Raw genomic sequence first — 16,883 nt, 5'->3', positions numbered from 1 at the left:
TCAGCAGAGCTGCTGTTCCCTGGCTGGGGACACTGGTTCCTGCCTGCTGTGAGTGGGGGGTGTAGCATTTTTGGGGCAAAGTGGATACTAAAAGTGCAGATGCAGAACTCAAACTGACCTCTTGTTGTTTGGCTTTGGAAGGTGGTTTAACCTCTCTAGCTCTCTCAGCTGACTTCTTCCTCCTCCTAACAGCACAACCTTTTCACCCAGTTTTTAACATCCAAGCCAAAAATAACTCCCATAATGCCAGCATCCCCCTCATCATCTGTCCCCTTCTGTGCCAGTGCACAAAGTGATGTTTGTTTTTTCCCCTCAGGTGCTGGTGGAGATTGACCGGGTGAAGTCTCGGATGCAGCTGGCTGCTGAGTCTCTTCAGGAGGCAGACAAATGGAGCACGTTGAGTGCAGACATTGAGGAGACTCTTAAAACACAGGTAGATTCCCTGCTACTCCTTCTGGCCCCTGTGCCTGCAGCTTTCCAGGGCAGCTGTGTTTAAGGGCAGGGTTTTGGAGGGGGTGACTCTGCACCGTGTGGCTGTGACAGGGGCAGGGGCAGGGCCCTCCCCAGGGTGACAGGGCTGCCTGTCCCTGCTGCAGGACCTGGCTGTCATCTCGGCCAAGCTGACGAGCATGCAGAGCAGCCTGGCCATGCTGGTGGACACCCCAGATTACTCTGAGAAGTGTGTGCACCTGGAGGCCCTGAAGAACCGGCTGGAGGCCATGGCCAGCCCCCACATCGTGGCTGCCTTCAGCTCCCAGGCCACAGGTCAGTGCCACAGGGCAGTGCCACTGTCAGGGCAGGTGCTGTCTGGGTGGGGAGGTGGGTGCTGGAGCCTCCTGCTGCTGGGTTCTCTGCTTCTTCTGGAGCCAGGTGCTGTGAAAGGTTAGGTGCTCACAGCTGCCCATCTCTGACTCTCCTGCAGTGCACTGGTAGCCAGTGAGGGAAGAGAGGAGGACATGGGCTGGTTCTGTAGCCCGTGTAGGTGCCTGCAGTAGAGTGCTGAGGCCAGGCTGCCCTGCTGGCGTGGCTCAGCTATGCTGTGGGTGCTCCTGGGGCAGGAAGTGCTGCTCAGGTAAGCAGCAGGCCTCTGGTTTTGCAGTATCACACTGCTCCTGGGCACTTCTGTTACCACTTGGTGTTGTAATCAAGAAGGAAATTTGGAACTGTTCTGACTTCTTAGAAGCTGTTTTATAACCTCCTCTTTAGAAAACAGGACTTTTTGGGCTGTTCTTTGTGCTCTTCCTTCTCTCTCCTACTGTCCCAGCACTTCTGAGTGATACTGGTTCAGGTTGTTGCCTCTCCTCTGTGTGCAGCCTGAGGCCCCAGTGAGGATGTGGGGCTGTGGTGCCTCTGCTCCCAGTGCCCTGGAGTTGTGCACCTGAGGGTGGGACAGAGCAGTGGCTGTGGGCAGCTGGAGGGAAGGGAGGAGGGAGGAAGCTCTGTGTGCTGTGACTCTAACAGAGATGCCCAATCCTTCACAGCTGAAGGGCACTTCAGGTTTCAAAGTGTTGTAGTTTCAGGGTCCTGTTTGAAAAACAAGTCCTCATTACTCCCTTCTGGAACCCCAGATGTGGTTTGTGGACACTCCTGTGGCCACCCCTGAGCAGGACAGAAGAGACTGTTGAGGAACTAGGCTTTCAAAGCTTTGTGTGAGAGCTGAGTGGGCCAGTAGTGTCTGAGGGTGGGCAGAAGCAGGGCTCAGGACTTTGTGAGGTATGTGCCAGTTTCATGGACAGCATTTCAGTGCTGGAAAGTGATGTTTTCTTTCTAGGAAGTGCTCTGGTTCATCTCTCTTTTAATACTAGATGTGTTTGCTGGCTAGGGAGTTAAATTTAAGCAGTTAAATTCAGTCCTGGTGTCTGCTGCCTGTTCGTGTCTGAGTGTGGGTTTTAGGTGGTTCTGCTCCTGTTAGAGAGGAGCCACCAGAGGGGACAGTGTCTGTGCAGGCCACCCTGCCCTGTCCACGCAGAGGGTTCTCTTGCTCTGCTGTCACATTGACTGTTTGCTGCCTCCTGTTTTGTTTAGATCAGGCAAAAACGTTTGTTAAAGTCTTCACCGAGATCGATCGGATGCCCCAGCTTCTTGCTTACTACTACAAGTGTCACAAGGTAAGGATCTTAGTATTTTAATCAGGAGGAATACAGCTTTGAGTCCTTGCTTGGCCTGGGCTGCAGAGGGAGCTGCTGCATCACCTGCTTCACCTTTCCTCTTCGAGGGGGGTGGAAAATGCTCCTTTCCACCTTTCATTCTCTGACTTCTCTCTGTGGCTCATGGCCAGTTTGGTCACTCCCCATGTCTGGGGAGCAGTTCCCTGCTCAGGGCTGTGTCCCCTCCTGCAGTGGATACAAGATACTTGTGTTCTGCTTGATTTCTCTGGGCCTTAGAGTTTTGCTTTGCTTTCCTTGGATGTGGTGGTCAGTAATGACTTTACTGCTGCAGCTTGCCAGCTGCTGACTTCTGTAAACCCTTTTCAGGTAAGATTAAAAGTTGGAATTCCAGACAGTTGTGTAGCCATAACCCAGTCCTCAGATTTCTCTCATGACTGTGACTTTTGAGGATTAAGTTCAAGGCTGGGGCTTGCCAAGTATTTCAACTATTGTGTGGAGGTATCAGTTACAGTCTCATTTTGTGAGTAAAATACCAATGTTAATTAAATCTGTGAATCAACTGAGAAGGCTCCAGCTTCATGCTGAAAGTCTTCTCCTTCCATGGGGCTGACTTCCAGCAAAGCGTTACGCTGAAATCTGGAGAGAGGGCCCAGGGTGGCCGGTGTGTTTTGGCAGAAGTGCTTTGCTTGGGAAGTTGTTGGTCTGGGATAACAGAAGGTGGGTTTGTGGCCTTTCAGCTCTCCTCTTAGGATGGTTATTTTTACCCCTGCAGGTGCAACTGGTGGCAGCATGGCAGGAGCTGTGCCAGAGCGACTTGAGCTTAAACCGTCAGCTGAGGGAGCTGTATGACACCCTCCTGGGGACCTGGCACTCCCAGCTCCAGTGGGCAGCACAGGTAGGGGCCGTGCAGGGGGCAGGGGGTGGGAGGGAACGAGACTGAGCCACCCTCAGAGCTCAGAGCAGTTTGTCAGTGCCCACTCCTCGTGCCTGAGCGATGCACGACAGGCTCCCGGCCTGCCCTCTGCTCCTCATCCAGCTCCTGCAGACAAGGTTTGATCCCTGGTGTTCTACCAGCAGCAAGGTTGCTGTGTTATTGACATTAAAACTGCTCTATCACTTTCATCTCTATCTTAAGTTGAATCTAATTTGCTGGTGTTGCAAATGTGTTCTGTTGCAAGACATTTGAAGTGCCTGATTTGCTTTATCACTTGGCCTGGAGGAAGCCCTCAAGGTCATACTGGACTGGTTCCTGTCTCTCTGTGTAAGACACCTGAGAGCTTCTGCTATCACCCCTTGGAGTTTGTGTACTTGTTTTTCCTGCCAAGAGTAATTTAGGATCCAAAAAAAGTTACTGTCCTTTAGAGAAATGAAGGAATAAGTTCATATCATCGAGCCTGTGTGAATTCTTCATCCATGAAGGGTAAGAGATTATTATCTTCATGTTACAAAGCCTGGTGCAAGCTCTAGGCTTGTGCTGCAAAGGAGCTCAGTGCTTCCTTGAAATGTAATTTTTCTGCCTAATGATTCGATGTGAATTACAGGTCAGATGTCAGTTTACACTTTAGCAGATGTTCTTTGAACTGGGGATTGTGGGAGAGAAATAGCACATGGGGAGAAGCTCGTGTCACTCAGTCTGTGGTGCTGCTTCTGCTTTCTGAAGAATTCTTGGGCCTTTTTTGTGATGATTGTGGCTTGCAAAGCACATGAGCAAGAACAGCTGACAGAAGAGTCCCAGTCAAAGGCTGTCCCACGTTTGATGCTGGTGGAGCTGAGCACAGTGCATCTAAATGAAAGTTCTCTGCTGATGAGTCTTTCTGGCCTTCCAGTACTGACAGCCCATCTGGCTGGTAATTTGCCTCATGATGTGGTTGTGTTTCTTCATATTTCACCAATATATCCATTTTTCCCCAACACCCCTCTGTAACCTGAGTGCTTTGTTTTCAAATGCCCTTTTCTGCCATGTGGTTTTCCAAGCTGCTGGGGTGCCTGTGTGCTGCTGAATTCAGCTTCTGACCTATACCTATCTTCTGGTTTCTTGGTTGCTGTATTCAGAGCATAGTTTCAACAGTAAGTGTGTATCACCCCAGGCTTTTGTAACTGGGCTGTCCAGCCTGCTCAGGGAGGTTCTCACACTCTTGGCAGACCTCTTCTGGTTTTTTATTTTTGCCCCTCATGAGGTCTGTCAAATTCAGTTTTGTTCTGTTTTAAGAGCTCATGTCACGTGGGGCTGTGATCTGTTAGTGCACAAACTGTCACCTTCCTGATCTGTGTGTGGCTGTCTCACCAGCAGGTAACTTTGCATTAGTTCTTTAGTAGAAAGAAGCTCCCACCCAGCACAGTGTGGAAAAAATTGTGGTGAGGCTGCTGCTGCTTCTCCCAGCTCTTTACTCCCTGGTTAGGGCAGCCTGTTCTGCCCCTTCTGTCCCCCTCTGAGGAGCCCAGGTCTCTGTGGCCCTGCTGTGAGGGAGACTGCAGTGGGTACAGTTGCCCCAGGAAGAGGTGCAGTGTGTGAAGGCTGCTTCTGCCAGCAAGGCAGCAGCTCGTGTTCAGGGGGCTGAGGGAGGCCTCAGGAGCTGCCCTGCCTGGAGTGGGACAGTCTGTCAGTGCCCTTGCTGAGGCAGGTCCCGTGGTCTGTGTGTGGTGGGGCTCCCTGGGAGCTGTCTGCTGCTCTCTGCTGCCTGCCCTGCTCCCCTGAGCTAACGTGCTTTTGCTAGTAGCCTTCCTGCTCCCACAGGTTTTCAAGAACCCCCATGAGATAGTGACTGTGTTGCTGATCCAGACCCTGGGGGCGTTGGTGCCTTCCATCCCTGTCTGCCTCAGCACAGCCCTGGAGAGGACGGGCCAGGACACCAAGCTGAGCAAGCTGCTGGAGCTCTACGATGCCACCACCCACTTTGCAAAAGGGCTGGAAGTGGCCATGCTGCCAAACCTGAGTAAGGCTCTTGCCCTGAACGTTGTCATTCTGTTCTGTCAGCTCCTTTGTAAAGTTTCATTGTGGGATTTTGTTTAGTTTTAGGTGGAGGGAGGGATTATCTCTGCTGCAGTATTGACCAGTACCGTGGCATTGGCACCTCTGTGTCTGTATCTCCAGCTCTATCTGATACTGAAGATATTGACACAGCACTGGATGAGTTTCCTGCTGCAGACCTGTTCTGAGCAGGCTTGCTCTCCAGGGTAAATAGTGCTAACCACTTTTCCCTTTACAAGCACTACTGTTTCTTCTGTCTAACGGATGAGGAAATGTCTCTGGGGAAGCTGCCTCTGAAACCCATTGTGAAAGATCACAAAGCACAAAAGTTGAGGAGTTTCCTGGAATTAAGTCACACCTTACTAAACAAGAGCAAACCTGCTTGAGAGCTGCATCCATTGGATGCTTACGTTTGATTTTGTAGCTTTTCTAGCTGATGTTTTAATCAGGTGAAAAGGGGAGGCCAGGTTTTCTTTCTGATCCATGGGTGGTTTATTCCCTAGCAGCATTCTCCGTGTTGATGCAGAAATCTGCCTGTGCCTTCCTTACCCTCTGATGTTTGTCATCTCAGTTTGGTCATGGCTTTATGAATAATTCCCACAAACCACAAAGTAGGGAGGTGCTGTGTTTACACAGGTTTATGCCTGACCTGAACTGTTGGCTATTTATAGTCCTTTATTAATCTGGTAGGGCCCCTTCAAAGACCAGGTATGGGAAAAACCTAAATTAAAGCTAATGGAGCATTCTTAGTGCTGGCTTTCCTGTGTTTGGTTCCTCATAATATTCTCCTGAGCTGTTTAAACCTAGATTCTTACTTGATTGTGCAAATTATGATTTCAGGCCGTTGTGTCTGGTTTTGTTGCCTTTGTAGCAGTGACTCTTGCCATTTTCTGTCCTGGGCTTAGCTTGGGTTGTGGTTCATAATAGAAATTATTAAAAAGGACTTGGAAAAACAGTGTCAAATTGTAGAAGGTGATGGAATAGGAAGACAGCTGCAGAACTGTTATCTGAGTATGTTTAAAAAATAAAACAAACCCAAACCCCTTATTTCCATCTCTTCAGCTGTGGGGTGAGATGTTTGGGAAGAGAACTATCCCAAGAATGGAAAGGCTGCAGGTGACTCAGGAGAAGAGAGTCAAACCAGTTCCTGTGTGTGTGTGTGTGAGGGGAGGGTTCAGTTATGATTCACAGGATAATTTGGGTTGGAAGGGACCTCAGGAGATGGTCTAGTCCAACATCCTGCTCCAAGAAAGGTCTGTTACAAGGTCAGGCCATGTTACTCAGGGTGTTGTCCAGTCTGATCTTGACAGCACCCAGGCACAGAGCAGTGGAGCAGGGTTTGGACAACCTGCTCCATGGCTGTCTGTCCTTACATGAATGTGTTTCCTTCTGTCTGGGATTCAGAGTGACCATGGTCTGCTGCTAGACTGAGTTTGGCAAAGCTTCACAATAACAGCTGGTGTCCAGCTCTGTTCTGGGAGGTGACAGTTCAGACCTGGTGTGTTTGGCTTTGCAGCTCCCTGCTCCACACTGACCCTGAGCTGTTCAGTCCGTGGCTGACCTGCAGCACTGGCTGGTGAACACTGAAGCAGTGGTGAAAAGTGAGCTGAGATTGTGTCAGTTATTTTGAGTATGAATTGGGCTCTCTGCTAAATGAGGGCTGCCCCTGTGGGAAGCTGTGGCAGTGATGTGTTTCACTTCTCAGGTTATTTCAGTACTTTCCCTCTGCAGTAGGTTGGAGTGTTCAATAGATTTTTGTCACCCAGGCTGTTTTGGAGAAGGAAGTGATAATTTTCTTGAGGCACTTGTTGAGGTAGAACATCTTGGTTTTAGGAAGCAGGTAGAGATAATAACCTTTGTTTTGAAAAAATGAGAAGAAAAATTAAAAAACTCTGTGTAGTTAAGACTTAAAGCTGTTGGGTGACATTCCAATCCTGTGTGGGCAGCATGCTCTAATTGAACAACTACTGCATGTTGCTTAGAACAGTTTTCAGTAACATGTTCATCTATTCGTGGACTAAACATCTGATTCCTTGTAGGGGAGCAGAACCTGGTAAAGGTGATGGAGCTGGTGGAAGCAGTGTATGGTCCATACAAGCCCTATCAACTGGAGTATGGAGACCTGGAAGAGGAAAATCTCCTCATTCAGATCAGTGCAGTGCCCTTGGTAATGTCACAGTCTTTGTTCAGCAACACAGAGGCCTGAAGCTTCTGCTAAATACAAGGCTCTTTGTCATAGTTATTGCTTTCTTTTCTTCTCTGATTTTCTGGTAATATTTCCTGCTTGCAGCATCTTTTTTACTGTTAAGTAAATTTTCTATAAGAAATAAAGTTAATTTCAGCAGCCTAGTCAGGTTGGAAGTACCTTTCTTCTTCTTCTTCACCCAGCAGCTGGCACTGCGTGGATCTGCTGGAGAAAGCCTTTACCAAAACATTACTGTCATAGAATTATAGAATCCTTTAGGTTGGAAGGGACCTCCAAGGTCATCAAGTCCAACCATTGAGTCAACCAAGAGCCTGCTTCAGGTTCAGTAGAATTTGTTAAGAACATCCAGGGGAGGACAGTCCATTTTGTAGAAGATTCTGTTGCTGGCAGAACTGTTTTCCCTGGCAGACCTGGTAAACACAGGATTTGGCAGTCTGGTTTCTGTTAGTTACTGTGCAGGAGGGTGGAAGCAGCCAGTGTGGTTCTGCTGTCAGTGCTTCCCAGGGTTAGAGGGTGCTGAGAACAATGCCTCACACAAGGTGTCTTTTCTTTAATGCTGGGCACACTGGAAGAGGAGTCAGGCTCAACTTTGTTGCTGTTTTTATTTAGGAGCATGGGGAAGTGATTGACTGTGTCCAGGAGCTGAACCATTCAGTCAGCAAACTCTTCAGCCTGGCTTCTGGAGCCATCGACGACTGCGTGAAGCTCACGGATGGGCTGGGAGCCTGTGGGCTCCTCAGGGCCCTGAGAGCTCTGTTCAACAAGTAAGGTGCTTCTGGTCACACTGCTGCTTCCTCCTGAGGGGGTCACAAGTACTCAGTTTGTGGCCAAGGACTTTGTAGTTCATGAAGAACAACTGAGAGCAGAAAGTGTGTACATATATAGCTGTAATATGGATCAGCTGCTATCCCTTCTGCCACTTCACTCAGGCAATGACTGTTTCCTGGGGAAAAATGGAAGCTTTTCATGGCTAAATAGACTTTTCTCATCTATTTTCTATTCTGGTTAAGTTGAAAGTTTTCATTTTTAATACATACTTTTGAAGGGGTAAATGTTTCCCACAACAGAGTAAGACACAGACAGATTCAGCTGATGACAGTAGTGGGGAAACACAGAGTGGGACAGGTTCCTGGTCAGAACCTGCCTGTAAGTGTGGGGCACTCCAGTGAGTGGGGTTCACTGTAAGTTCCTGCCTTGCAGTGTCAGTGCCAGCCCACACAGGTACTGTTCCAGTGCTCACTGCCTCCCAGTGCTTCCTGATATCGAAAGAGCTGCTCTCAAGGTATAAATCAAACTGTTACCTGGCTGCCCCGTGGTGAAAGGGGCAGAGGGAAGCACACTCCTCTGAGGTCACTTGTTTTATAGGCAATTACGTAGCAGTGTGCATGCCTCCAGCTTCTGGGCATTAGTTAAAAAAAAGGGGGAGGTGTGGAAAACAAAATGTTCTCCTTTTTATCCATGTTCTCATCTGGGGAGTAGCTGAGAAAACAAATTCATGAGATTATTGTCACTGTGTTCCTGGAGTAAGGGCCAAGTGATGTTGGAGTAGCAGTGACCTTAAACTTTTTCTGGTCTTTCCTAGGAGATGTGATTAGTGCAGTGGTAACAAAAATGTCTTACTCATATTTTCTCATGGGAGTGGAGAGTTCTAATAATTTATATACAGCAAATTGAAGTGGCCACATGGTGTCTGTTACTCTGAGTGTCTTCATTGTCTTGTAGTAAGGCTCGAAGGGCTGTGGCTGGTGAGTTCTTCACATCCAGGTGTTTGGCCTGGAACAGCAGTGTCTCTTCTGGACTCCTTTTAGTATTTCTCATTTATTATCACAGGATGGGCAGTTACTCAGCTCTCCAACCTATTCTCTTATGCTGGTGCTTATCTCTAATCCACTCCTCATTTCAGGTATACCTCTGACTTCACAAACACCTTGCAGTCAATACGAAAGAAATGCAGGCTGGATGATGTGCTGCCAGATGCCCTTTTCCAGGAGGACTGGACTGCCTTCCAGAACTCTGTGAGGTAAAGGCTTTGGCTGAGGCTTTTTTCCCCCAGCTCAGAACTGGTTTTTGTATCAAAGCTGAGAGGGAATTACTTGGGGTTGGTTTGCACCAGTTCTTGGTGCAGAGGGCAGGGCTGTGTCACCTCGCTGCGGGGAGTGCTGGTGGCAGTGGCTGCTCTCAGGTTGCTGCTGGCACAGTGAGTGCTGTGAAGCTCCCAGCCTGTCTGGAGCAAGGCTGCATGTCATATCACCTGCAGCAGCAGCAGGTCTTAGCATTTTTCCCAGTGATACTGAGCTGGCCTTATCCACGATGACAAGAAGTAGATCATGGATGAGGCTGTTGGACCAAAAAATTGTGTATGTTATCAAGTGGATGCAGAGTTAATGGCCAGATGAACTCTTGACACGTCCCCTGTGGGCTGTGGCTTGGTTATGGCACTTTAGAATGGCTCAACACGTGTCTGAGAGGGGTTCTCTGGGGGGGGATCTGGCATTATCTGCCTCAAACCTCACAACATGTGTTTTTGTTTTGTTCTTTCCCAGGATAATTGCTACTTGTGGTGAGCTCCTTCGTCAGTGTGGAGACTTGGAGCAGCAGCTGGCCAACAGGTAAGCACTGCTGAACTTAATTCATGGGCTGTCAGCACTGGCAGCCTGCTGAAAGAAAACAAACCCCAAGGTGCTTTCCTTGTGTAGACCGTGGAGGGAAAGCAGAGCCACTGTGGTTTCTGCCCCTGCTGCCCCTCCCCATCTTTTGCAATGTCAGAGGTGGATCACAGGCTGTCCCACTCTGTCGTGTGCCCTGGGACAGTCTCAGGAATCCTTTTTCTTGGACACCCTTCTGGCCATCAAACAGACTGCCAGGCTGGGGTCAGGAAGGAATTTTCCACCAGATCAAATTGGGAAAATTCTCACCCTGCTTGTGACACGGGGCATGAATCATTTGCTGAAATGGATCTAGGTGTACCTTAACTGATCAATTCCTTGTAATTTGAGGAGTGCCAGGCACAGGCAGCACGTAGGTCTGTTGCTGTGTGCCAGCAGTGCCCTGTCCAGCCTCTCCTACCTTGAAACGCTTTGGCTGGACTCGAGTGCCTGGCTTTGAGGCCACAGGGGCCTCAGGCTGCAGGAGCTGTGTTCCTCCCGTGTTTGGTAGGTGTTCCAAGAGCACTGTCCTCTTTTTTTTTTTTTTTTCTTAATAGTTTTGCAGTTTTTGAGTTGCACAGCAGACATGAGAGTTGGCTGTAGTCAGTGTCTGCCACCAAGCAACACACTGTCCCTCCAGGTTACAGGAAGTGACACTTGTGTCCTTGGTTTCAGGATTTTATCAACTGCTGGGAAGTATCTCTCAGACTCCTACAGTCCTTGTAGTTTTCCTGGCTTTCAGGATACCAGTTCTACAGAAAAGAAGAGCTCTGTGAAGAATCCCTGGCAGGAGTACAATTATCTTTTGAAGGAGAATCCCTCTGAGTATGGCAGCCTCATGGAAACGCTTTACACTCTGAAGGTAGCTCTGGAGCCTGGGGGAGCCTCCCTCTGTCACACGGTGCTGTGGGGCCCCTGCTTCATAGAAGAGACCTGGACCTCCCCTGCAGCCTGATGCTGTTTTATCCAGAGCTGCAGCCTTTTGATGGGCTGTGTCCCAGGTCTTCCACAGAGACACCAGCTGATCTGCTGAGAGATAGAATGCCCAAACCCAGGAAGTGTGGGCTCATTCCATCTCTCCCCAGATCCTGGCTGTGTTTTGTGAATGTGCCCTGATCAGTTCAGGTGAGGGAGATTTTGTCACAGGACACAGTGGGAAGGTTGTGTTGGAGCCATTTCAAATTCTGCAACCCACATACTGGCTTATCAAGACTTTCTTTGCCACTTATGCTCTGTGCCATATCCATTCCAAAGTATAATTCTGCAGGACCATCCATGCATGCATCTGTAACAGGGTAGAATGACTCCAGTTATCTCCTTGTGGATCTAAGTTATGTTTGCTGTCGTTGGTCACGTGTAGTAGTGAAGTCAAGTTTATGAGTTCTATCTCTCATTTCCTCAGAACATTTTCATTTCATTCGACTTAATTTATCTGCAACTTGTGCAGCTTTGCTTTCAGTGTTCAATGCTTGACTTGACACCTTTGCCAAATAGCCCAGCTCCATGGGTAACCTTCATGCAATTCCATGCAGGGCATCAGCTGCTCGTGCCCTTTGAGGAGAAGGAAGTTTTGCATCTTCTCTGCAGGTTTTTCAGTACCTAGCCTGTGTGGGTGCCTGGCATGATGGGCATGTGATGCTGAGTCTGTGTCCCACATTTCAGGGAGCAGCATCCAGTTTCTGTCTTGAATAGCTGGTTGGAATAGGGCATTCCAAAGGGAACGAGCTGTGCCATGGCAGAGCAAAGCTCTTCTGTACTAGATGGCCTAATAAAGGCCTCCTCAGGGATGTTCACATAACCTCTCTGTGATCAGTCTGGTGAGTCCTGTAGGTGACCGTTGTCCTGTGCCTGTGTGTCAGGAGAAGGGTACAAGCAGCCAGAGCCTGCTGCCCTCAGCACGGGCTGCCCTCGGCCGCCTCAACCAGCTGGCACACCTCCTGGCCTTCGACTCCCTCTTCCTGCCCATCAGGCAGCAGCTCCTGCTCGTCCCCAAGATGGAGGTGAGTGGTGAGTGGCGGGTGCCCCGGGCAGCCCTGGGGGTGGGGCACAGCTCAGCCTTGCTCACCTTGCCCTGTGCAGCACCTTCCCTCCCGTGTCGCCCTTGGCCCGCCGGCTGCAGCCCCTGCAGGAGTTTCCCTTCCCTCGGGCACGGGGGGCAGCTGTGTTTGCAGGCTCTGGTCTTTGTTTGAGGTGCTGCTTGTCTGACCTGCAGGAGTGTGAGTTTCCCACAGGGAGCTGTGTGGCTGGGTGTGTGTTCGGGGCCTGAGGGAGGACAAGGGGAGCAGTTTCCTCACCATCTTTGTTCTGCTTTGTAGAAGTCCTTGGGTTGTTACAGCTCATGTCCCTGGGCGACCCTTTCCTTGAGTACTGGTGGGCCTCATGCTTCAGGAGGTCATGGATTCATTCTGCACATTTTACCTTGCAGGGTTGGAGTTCTGGTGGCACCGGTGAGACCCTGACAGATGACCTGCCAAACTTCAGCCTGACTCCTCTGGAATATATCAGCAATGTAAGAGCATGCGAGTTACTGGGAGCCCAGTGCTGGGGGAATCCCATCTGTGTTTCTCCACTTTCTGTGAAATTGTAGTGTTTGTTAGGATATGTATGATGGTGGTTGGTGGTCTCAGTGGCCAGCCCTCATCAGCTGAGTTCTGTCATTCGTTGTAGCGTTTATGAAATCCCTGTCAAGTTGTGGAACAGGAAAACAACGTCAGGAGTGCAAGGAGCAGCTCTTCCCTGGTGAGCTGTGCTGGTTATGGTGGTAGCTCCTGTCACGGGCTGGGGACACCAGCTTCCCTTTGTAGGGGAGGGTACTGAGTGTGTCCTCACAACGCAGCTCACGCAGCAGAGGAGTCCCTGCAAGGTGTATTGGAGTGAGGGAATCGTGCTATGAAGTTAGTCCTGAGCTCCTACCCTTCTCATCCCTGTGTGACTCCTGGTTTCTTTCTGATGGGGCAACAAAGAATCTTTCCTGGCAGGGGGTGTGGGAGTGGCAGAGGGGCCTGAGGGTGCTGTGGGGCAGCGTTCACACCGCTCCCCGTTCTCCTGCTTGTTGTTCCAAGCTGCTGCCAAATCTGCAGTTCAGATATTATTAATATTAGCTGCTATTATTATCTCAATACAAAGTATAATCTGATAAATAAGTTTTTTATGTTACTGTCAATCTGCAATGACACAGGGAATGGATTTTTCAAAGACAAGCTGCAACCAAAAGTTTCTCATATTTTGGTTTCCTCTGGCTTGTGGCCTACAAACTGTTTGTATCATGGGTAGCTTCTCAGGTAGCTACCTGAGACTTGTGTGAGGTTTAGAAGGCTTATGGGCAGTGCCTCAGGTGACATTTCAAGGGAAGGTTGGTGCTGAATTCTAAGTAGCTTTCTGATTAACACATCTCACCAAGAGACGTGCATGGCTGGTTAGAGGCTGAAGCTGCACCTGCCACTTTAACTGAGCTGAGATGTGTATGGTTGTTACTTAACTCTCTGAGGAATCAAACTGTGTTTCTGCCTGTCCAAGGCAAAGAGGAACTTCAGAAAATTTCAGATGCAAAGCATTGGTTTTCTGACATCTTTTCAGACCTACTGTTTGTCCTGCTGCTGAGTGATTGGTGGGCCAAGACTGAGCCAAGGCTTTCTCTTGGGTAGAATTTAGAAACAAATTGATGTGGCATTTGTGCTGTGTAGAAGAAAAGGCAGGTGATGGGAGCTCAGGAAAAAGCTGTTGATGACTGTGCTTCGTAGTGGGGAGGCAGAGTGCTCTGAACTGCACCTGCACCTGGGAAGAGTCTCTGCAGCAGCAGATAATCCTTAATAACAGCACATTATTTGTTGTGTGCCTCAAGTTAAGTAGCTCATGTGTGCAAATTTGTGGGCAGGGTCCTTTTTGGGAGTGATGCATTATCTTTAATTCACCATTACATTGTCACTTGAATATGTGTTTCTTCTTCAGTGGTTTTGTTTAGTTCAGACTCTTAGATTCTGCTCTAGAAAACAAATTGCCAGGAACTCTCCAGAGATCAGAGATTTGCCTGGAGTAACAGCTCTCTGTGCAGTTTTTTCTTAATGTGATTGTTTCAGTGACTGGTTCTCTGACCTTGTGAAAAATGATTTCTTCTACAGAGTGTAATGATGAGCAAGAGCCAATTTGTTTCTGAGCAAGTGTAGGTTGGTGAGTGGCTGTCAAGCTCAGCTCTCTGCTCTCAGGTGTGGATTACTGCAGGTGACTTTTTTCTATAGCAAAGTCCTCGCTTCACATTTGTTCAGTGACTCAACTCTTTGTGCTTTGTTTTAGATTGGGCAATATATTATGTCGCTTCCTCTCCACCTTGAGCCATTTGTCACTCAAGAGGATTCTGCTTTGGAGCTGGCATTACATGCTGGGAAACTGCCTTACCCCCCAGAACAAGGTAGGGTGAAACCAAAGACTTGGAGCGTCAGGGGGAAGCTTTCCCATGTGGGCACTCCGTGGGTGTGATGGGTTATGGTAACAGTGGTATTTGAGATCCATTTCCTACCATCCAGTCGTGCTGTTTCTTCCAAAAGCCTCCTGGTAATGTGTGGGAGGAGCTTCTAAATAATGAGTAAAACCTGTTCAGTTGTGTTCAAACCCAAAACTTTAGCTTGGTCCATTTAGGATTGGTGTCCATTGAAACTGTGGTTTGGTGCAGGGTCTGAAGTGTGAGTGTTTCTGAGCTGCAGCAGTATTTAGTATCCTGGGTGCAGGGACTGGGGTCAGTTCCCAGAATCTGCAGGGAACCACTGGGCTGTCTAGCCTGAAAGCCTTCCCAGGTTGGTGTCCCAGGTTGGCTTCCACAGGGCTGCTGCTCCTCACTGCCTGTGCACTGGAGTGCAGCTCCCCAGTGGCCTGGGCTGTCTGAGAGCTTGCTGCAGAGGGGTCCTGCTCCAGCCTTGTCCTCCTGCCCTCTCCTTGTGCTGCTTCCACAATAGAGTCCTTTCCACTCATTAGAATCATAGAATAGAATCACACAGAAGCAAGCACCTTTCTGTGGGGTTAATTCCTTTTTCATCCAGCTGGAAAACCATTAGAGCTTCACTGCTACTTCCAGTGCCAGCCCAGTCTTTGGTGATTAGCTGCCAGCCATGGTGATTAACCCCCGTGCTGAGGGAGCTGCAGTGGGTGCTGCAGGTGGCTGCTGAGACAGCTACGGCCCAGCTGCCTCTTCAGAACCCCTCTAGAACACACTGAGGAGTTCTTTTTGTGTGTCATAGAATCCTTTAGGTTGGAAGAGACCTTTAAGATCATCAAGTCCAACCATTAAGCCAACACTACTAAGTCCTCTGCTAAAACAGATCAGAATCTGTCAGGGCTGGAAGGCACCACAAGGATCCCCCAGTTCCAACCCCTCTGCCATGAGCAGGGACACCTCCCACTAGATCAGGCTGCCCAGAGCCTCATCCAGCCTGGCCTTAAAGACCCCCAGGGGTGGAACCTTATCCTTGATGTCACTCCTTGATTTCTTGCAGCAAGCTGAGTTTTGGCTCTTGCTTGTCCTTCAGGTGGCTGTGCTTACCTGTTGGGTCATGAGTCCTGCTGCATTTAACTTCAGGAGGTACCTAATGCTTCCCGGCAGGTTGGCAGCACGCTGTGGTTTGGGTGCTTTATCTCTTCTTGGTGTTTGTTTCCACTGACAATCAGGGAAGTGTAGAGCTTGGTATTTATACCAAGAACTTGGTATTTATTTCCTGTAGCCTTCTGAGAATACACTCTTCAGTTTATGTTTTGCATTACTTGTCATCTTAAAACACACGTTTAATAGCGCATTGATTTTCAAAACACTGATGAGCACAGAATGCCTTTAGGGCTGGAAAAAACCCTGTGAACCCTTGTCACTGCAGTGGTGGTAAACTGCTGGAAGGTGATTGTGTAGAAAATGCTGGGCAGTGCCCCTGGTCCCAGCCCAGTGAAGTGCTTTCTGTCTGGAGCTGATGTTCAGTGTTGGACAGTGTCAGGATGTGTGTGGGGAGCAGCTGAGGGAACTGGGGTTGTTTAGTGTGAAGAAGAGGAGGCTGAGGGGAGATCTTACTGCTTGTGACAACTCCCTGAAAGGAGGCTGGAGTGAGGTGGGTCTTAGTCTCTTCTCCCAAGTGACTTGTGATAGGATGAGAGAAAATGGGCTTAAGTTGCACTGGGGGGATTACTTTGGGTATTAGGAAGAACTTCTCTCCTGACAGAGTGCTGAGGCATTGGATCAGGCTGCCCAGGGAGGTGCTGGAGTCACCATCCCTGGAGGGCTTTAAAAACATGTGGATGTGGCACTGTGGGGCATGGTTTAGTGGTCGTGGTAGTGTTGGGTTGATGGTTGGACGTGATGATCTTAGAGGTCTTTTCCAACCTTACTGATTCTGTGATTCTATAGCTGCTCTGACTACTCCAAAACGAGCTGAGAAACCCGAGTACCTTCACGTCCTGCTGCAGGAGCAGCTGCCCCCCCGTTAGGAGTTCATTCTGTGAGCAAGGCAGCTGGGGCAGGTTTGTGGTGCTGCTGCCAGCTGACCAGAGCTTTCTGTCCAGGGGACGAGCTGCCGGAGCTGGACAACATGGCTGACTGCTGGCTGGGCTCGGTGGCCAGGGCCACCATGCAGACGTACTGCGAGGCCATCCTGCAGATCCACGAGCTCTCGGCCCACGCCACGAAGCAGCTGAGCACAGACATTGGTGAGCTGGGCACAGGCACTGCCCTGGCTGCTCTGCCCTTCCCCTACACCCAGGAGCTGCAGCCTGGGCTCCCCTCTCCCCGTGAGCACCCGGCGTGCTGGGGAGCTTCACAGCTTCCCTTCTGCAAAGTGCCACAGCCCTCCTCGGGGCAGGGGTGGTGTGCTGGTAGGTCCTCCTGCTTCCTCAGCACCTTGTGTCTCTGGGTGTGAAAGTCAAAGTCCTTCTGAGTTGAGAGGATTCCCTGTCAGGCTTAGCAAGAAAGCTCTGGGTATAATCTGTAT

The 16,883-nt window shown here is 49.5% G+C and overlaps 1 protein-coding gene across 1 annotated transcript in view; it reads left to right on the top strand.

The window, feature by feature from the left end:
* The window catches only part of COG7 (component of oligomeric golgi complex 7), a gene marked incomplete at both ends in the record, with an annotated part of 18,664 nt that overhangs the window by 331 nt on the left and 1,450 nt on the right, over window positions 1-16,883 (top strand). The window contains 14 exons of the mRNA XM_008935697.1: window positions 317-433; window positions 597-765; window positions 2,026-2,108; window positions 2,881-3,003; window positions 4,843-5,041; window positions 7,116-7,243; window positions 7,892-8,046; window positions 9,186-9,302; window positions 9,826-9,891; window positions 10,603-10,789; window positions 11,787-11,927; window positions 12,353-12,436; window positions 14,218-14,332; window positions 16,459-16,602. Coding sequence (XP_008933945.1) covers window positions 317-433; window positions 597-765; window positions 2,026-2,108; window positions 2,881-3,003; window positions 4,843-5,041; window positions 7,116-7,243; window positions 7,892-8,046; window positions 9,186-9,302; window positions 9,826-9,891; window positions 10,603-10,789; window positions 11,787-11,927; window positions 12,353-12,436; window positions 14,218-14,332; window positions 16,459-16,602 — 1,828 coding nt within the window. The remainder of the gene's footprint in view (window positions 1-316; window positions 434-596; window positions 766-2,025; window positions 2,109-2,880; window positions 3,004-4,842; window positions 5,042-7,115; window positions 7,244-7,891; window positions 8,047-9,185; window positions 9,303-9,825; window positions 9,892-10,602; window positions 10,790-11,786; window positions 11,928-12,352; window positions 12,437-14,217; window positions 14,333-16,458; window positions 16,603-16,883) is intronic.

This window comes from Merops nubicus, unplaced genomic scaffold (genome assembly GCF_000691845.1).
Source record: "Merops nubicus isolate BGI_N331 unplaced genomic scaffold, ASM69184v1 scaffold10132, whole genome shotgun sequence".
NCBI lineage: Eukaryota > Metazoa > Chordata > Aves > Coraciiformes > Meropidae > Merops > Merops nubicus.
The sequence above is the reverse complement of the archived record's forward strand: the minus strand, read 5'-3'. Positions and strand labels throughout refer to the sequence as shown.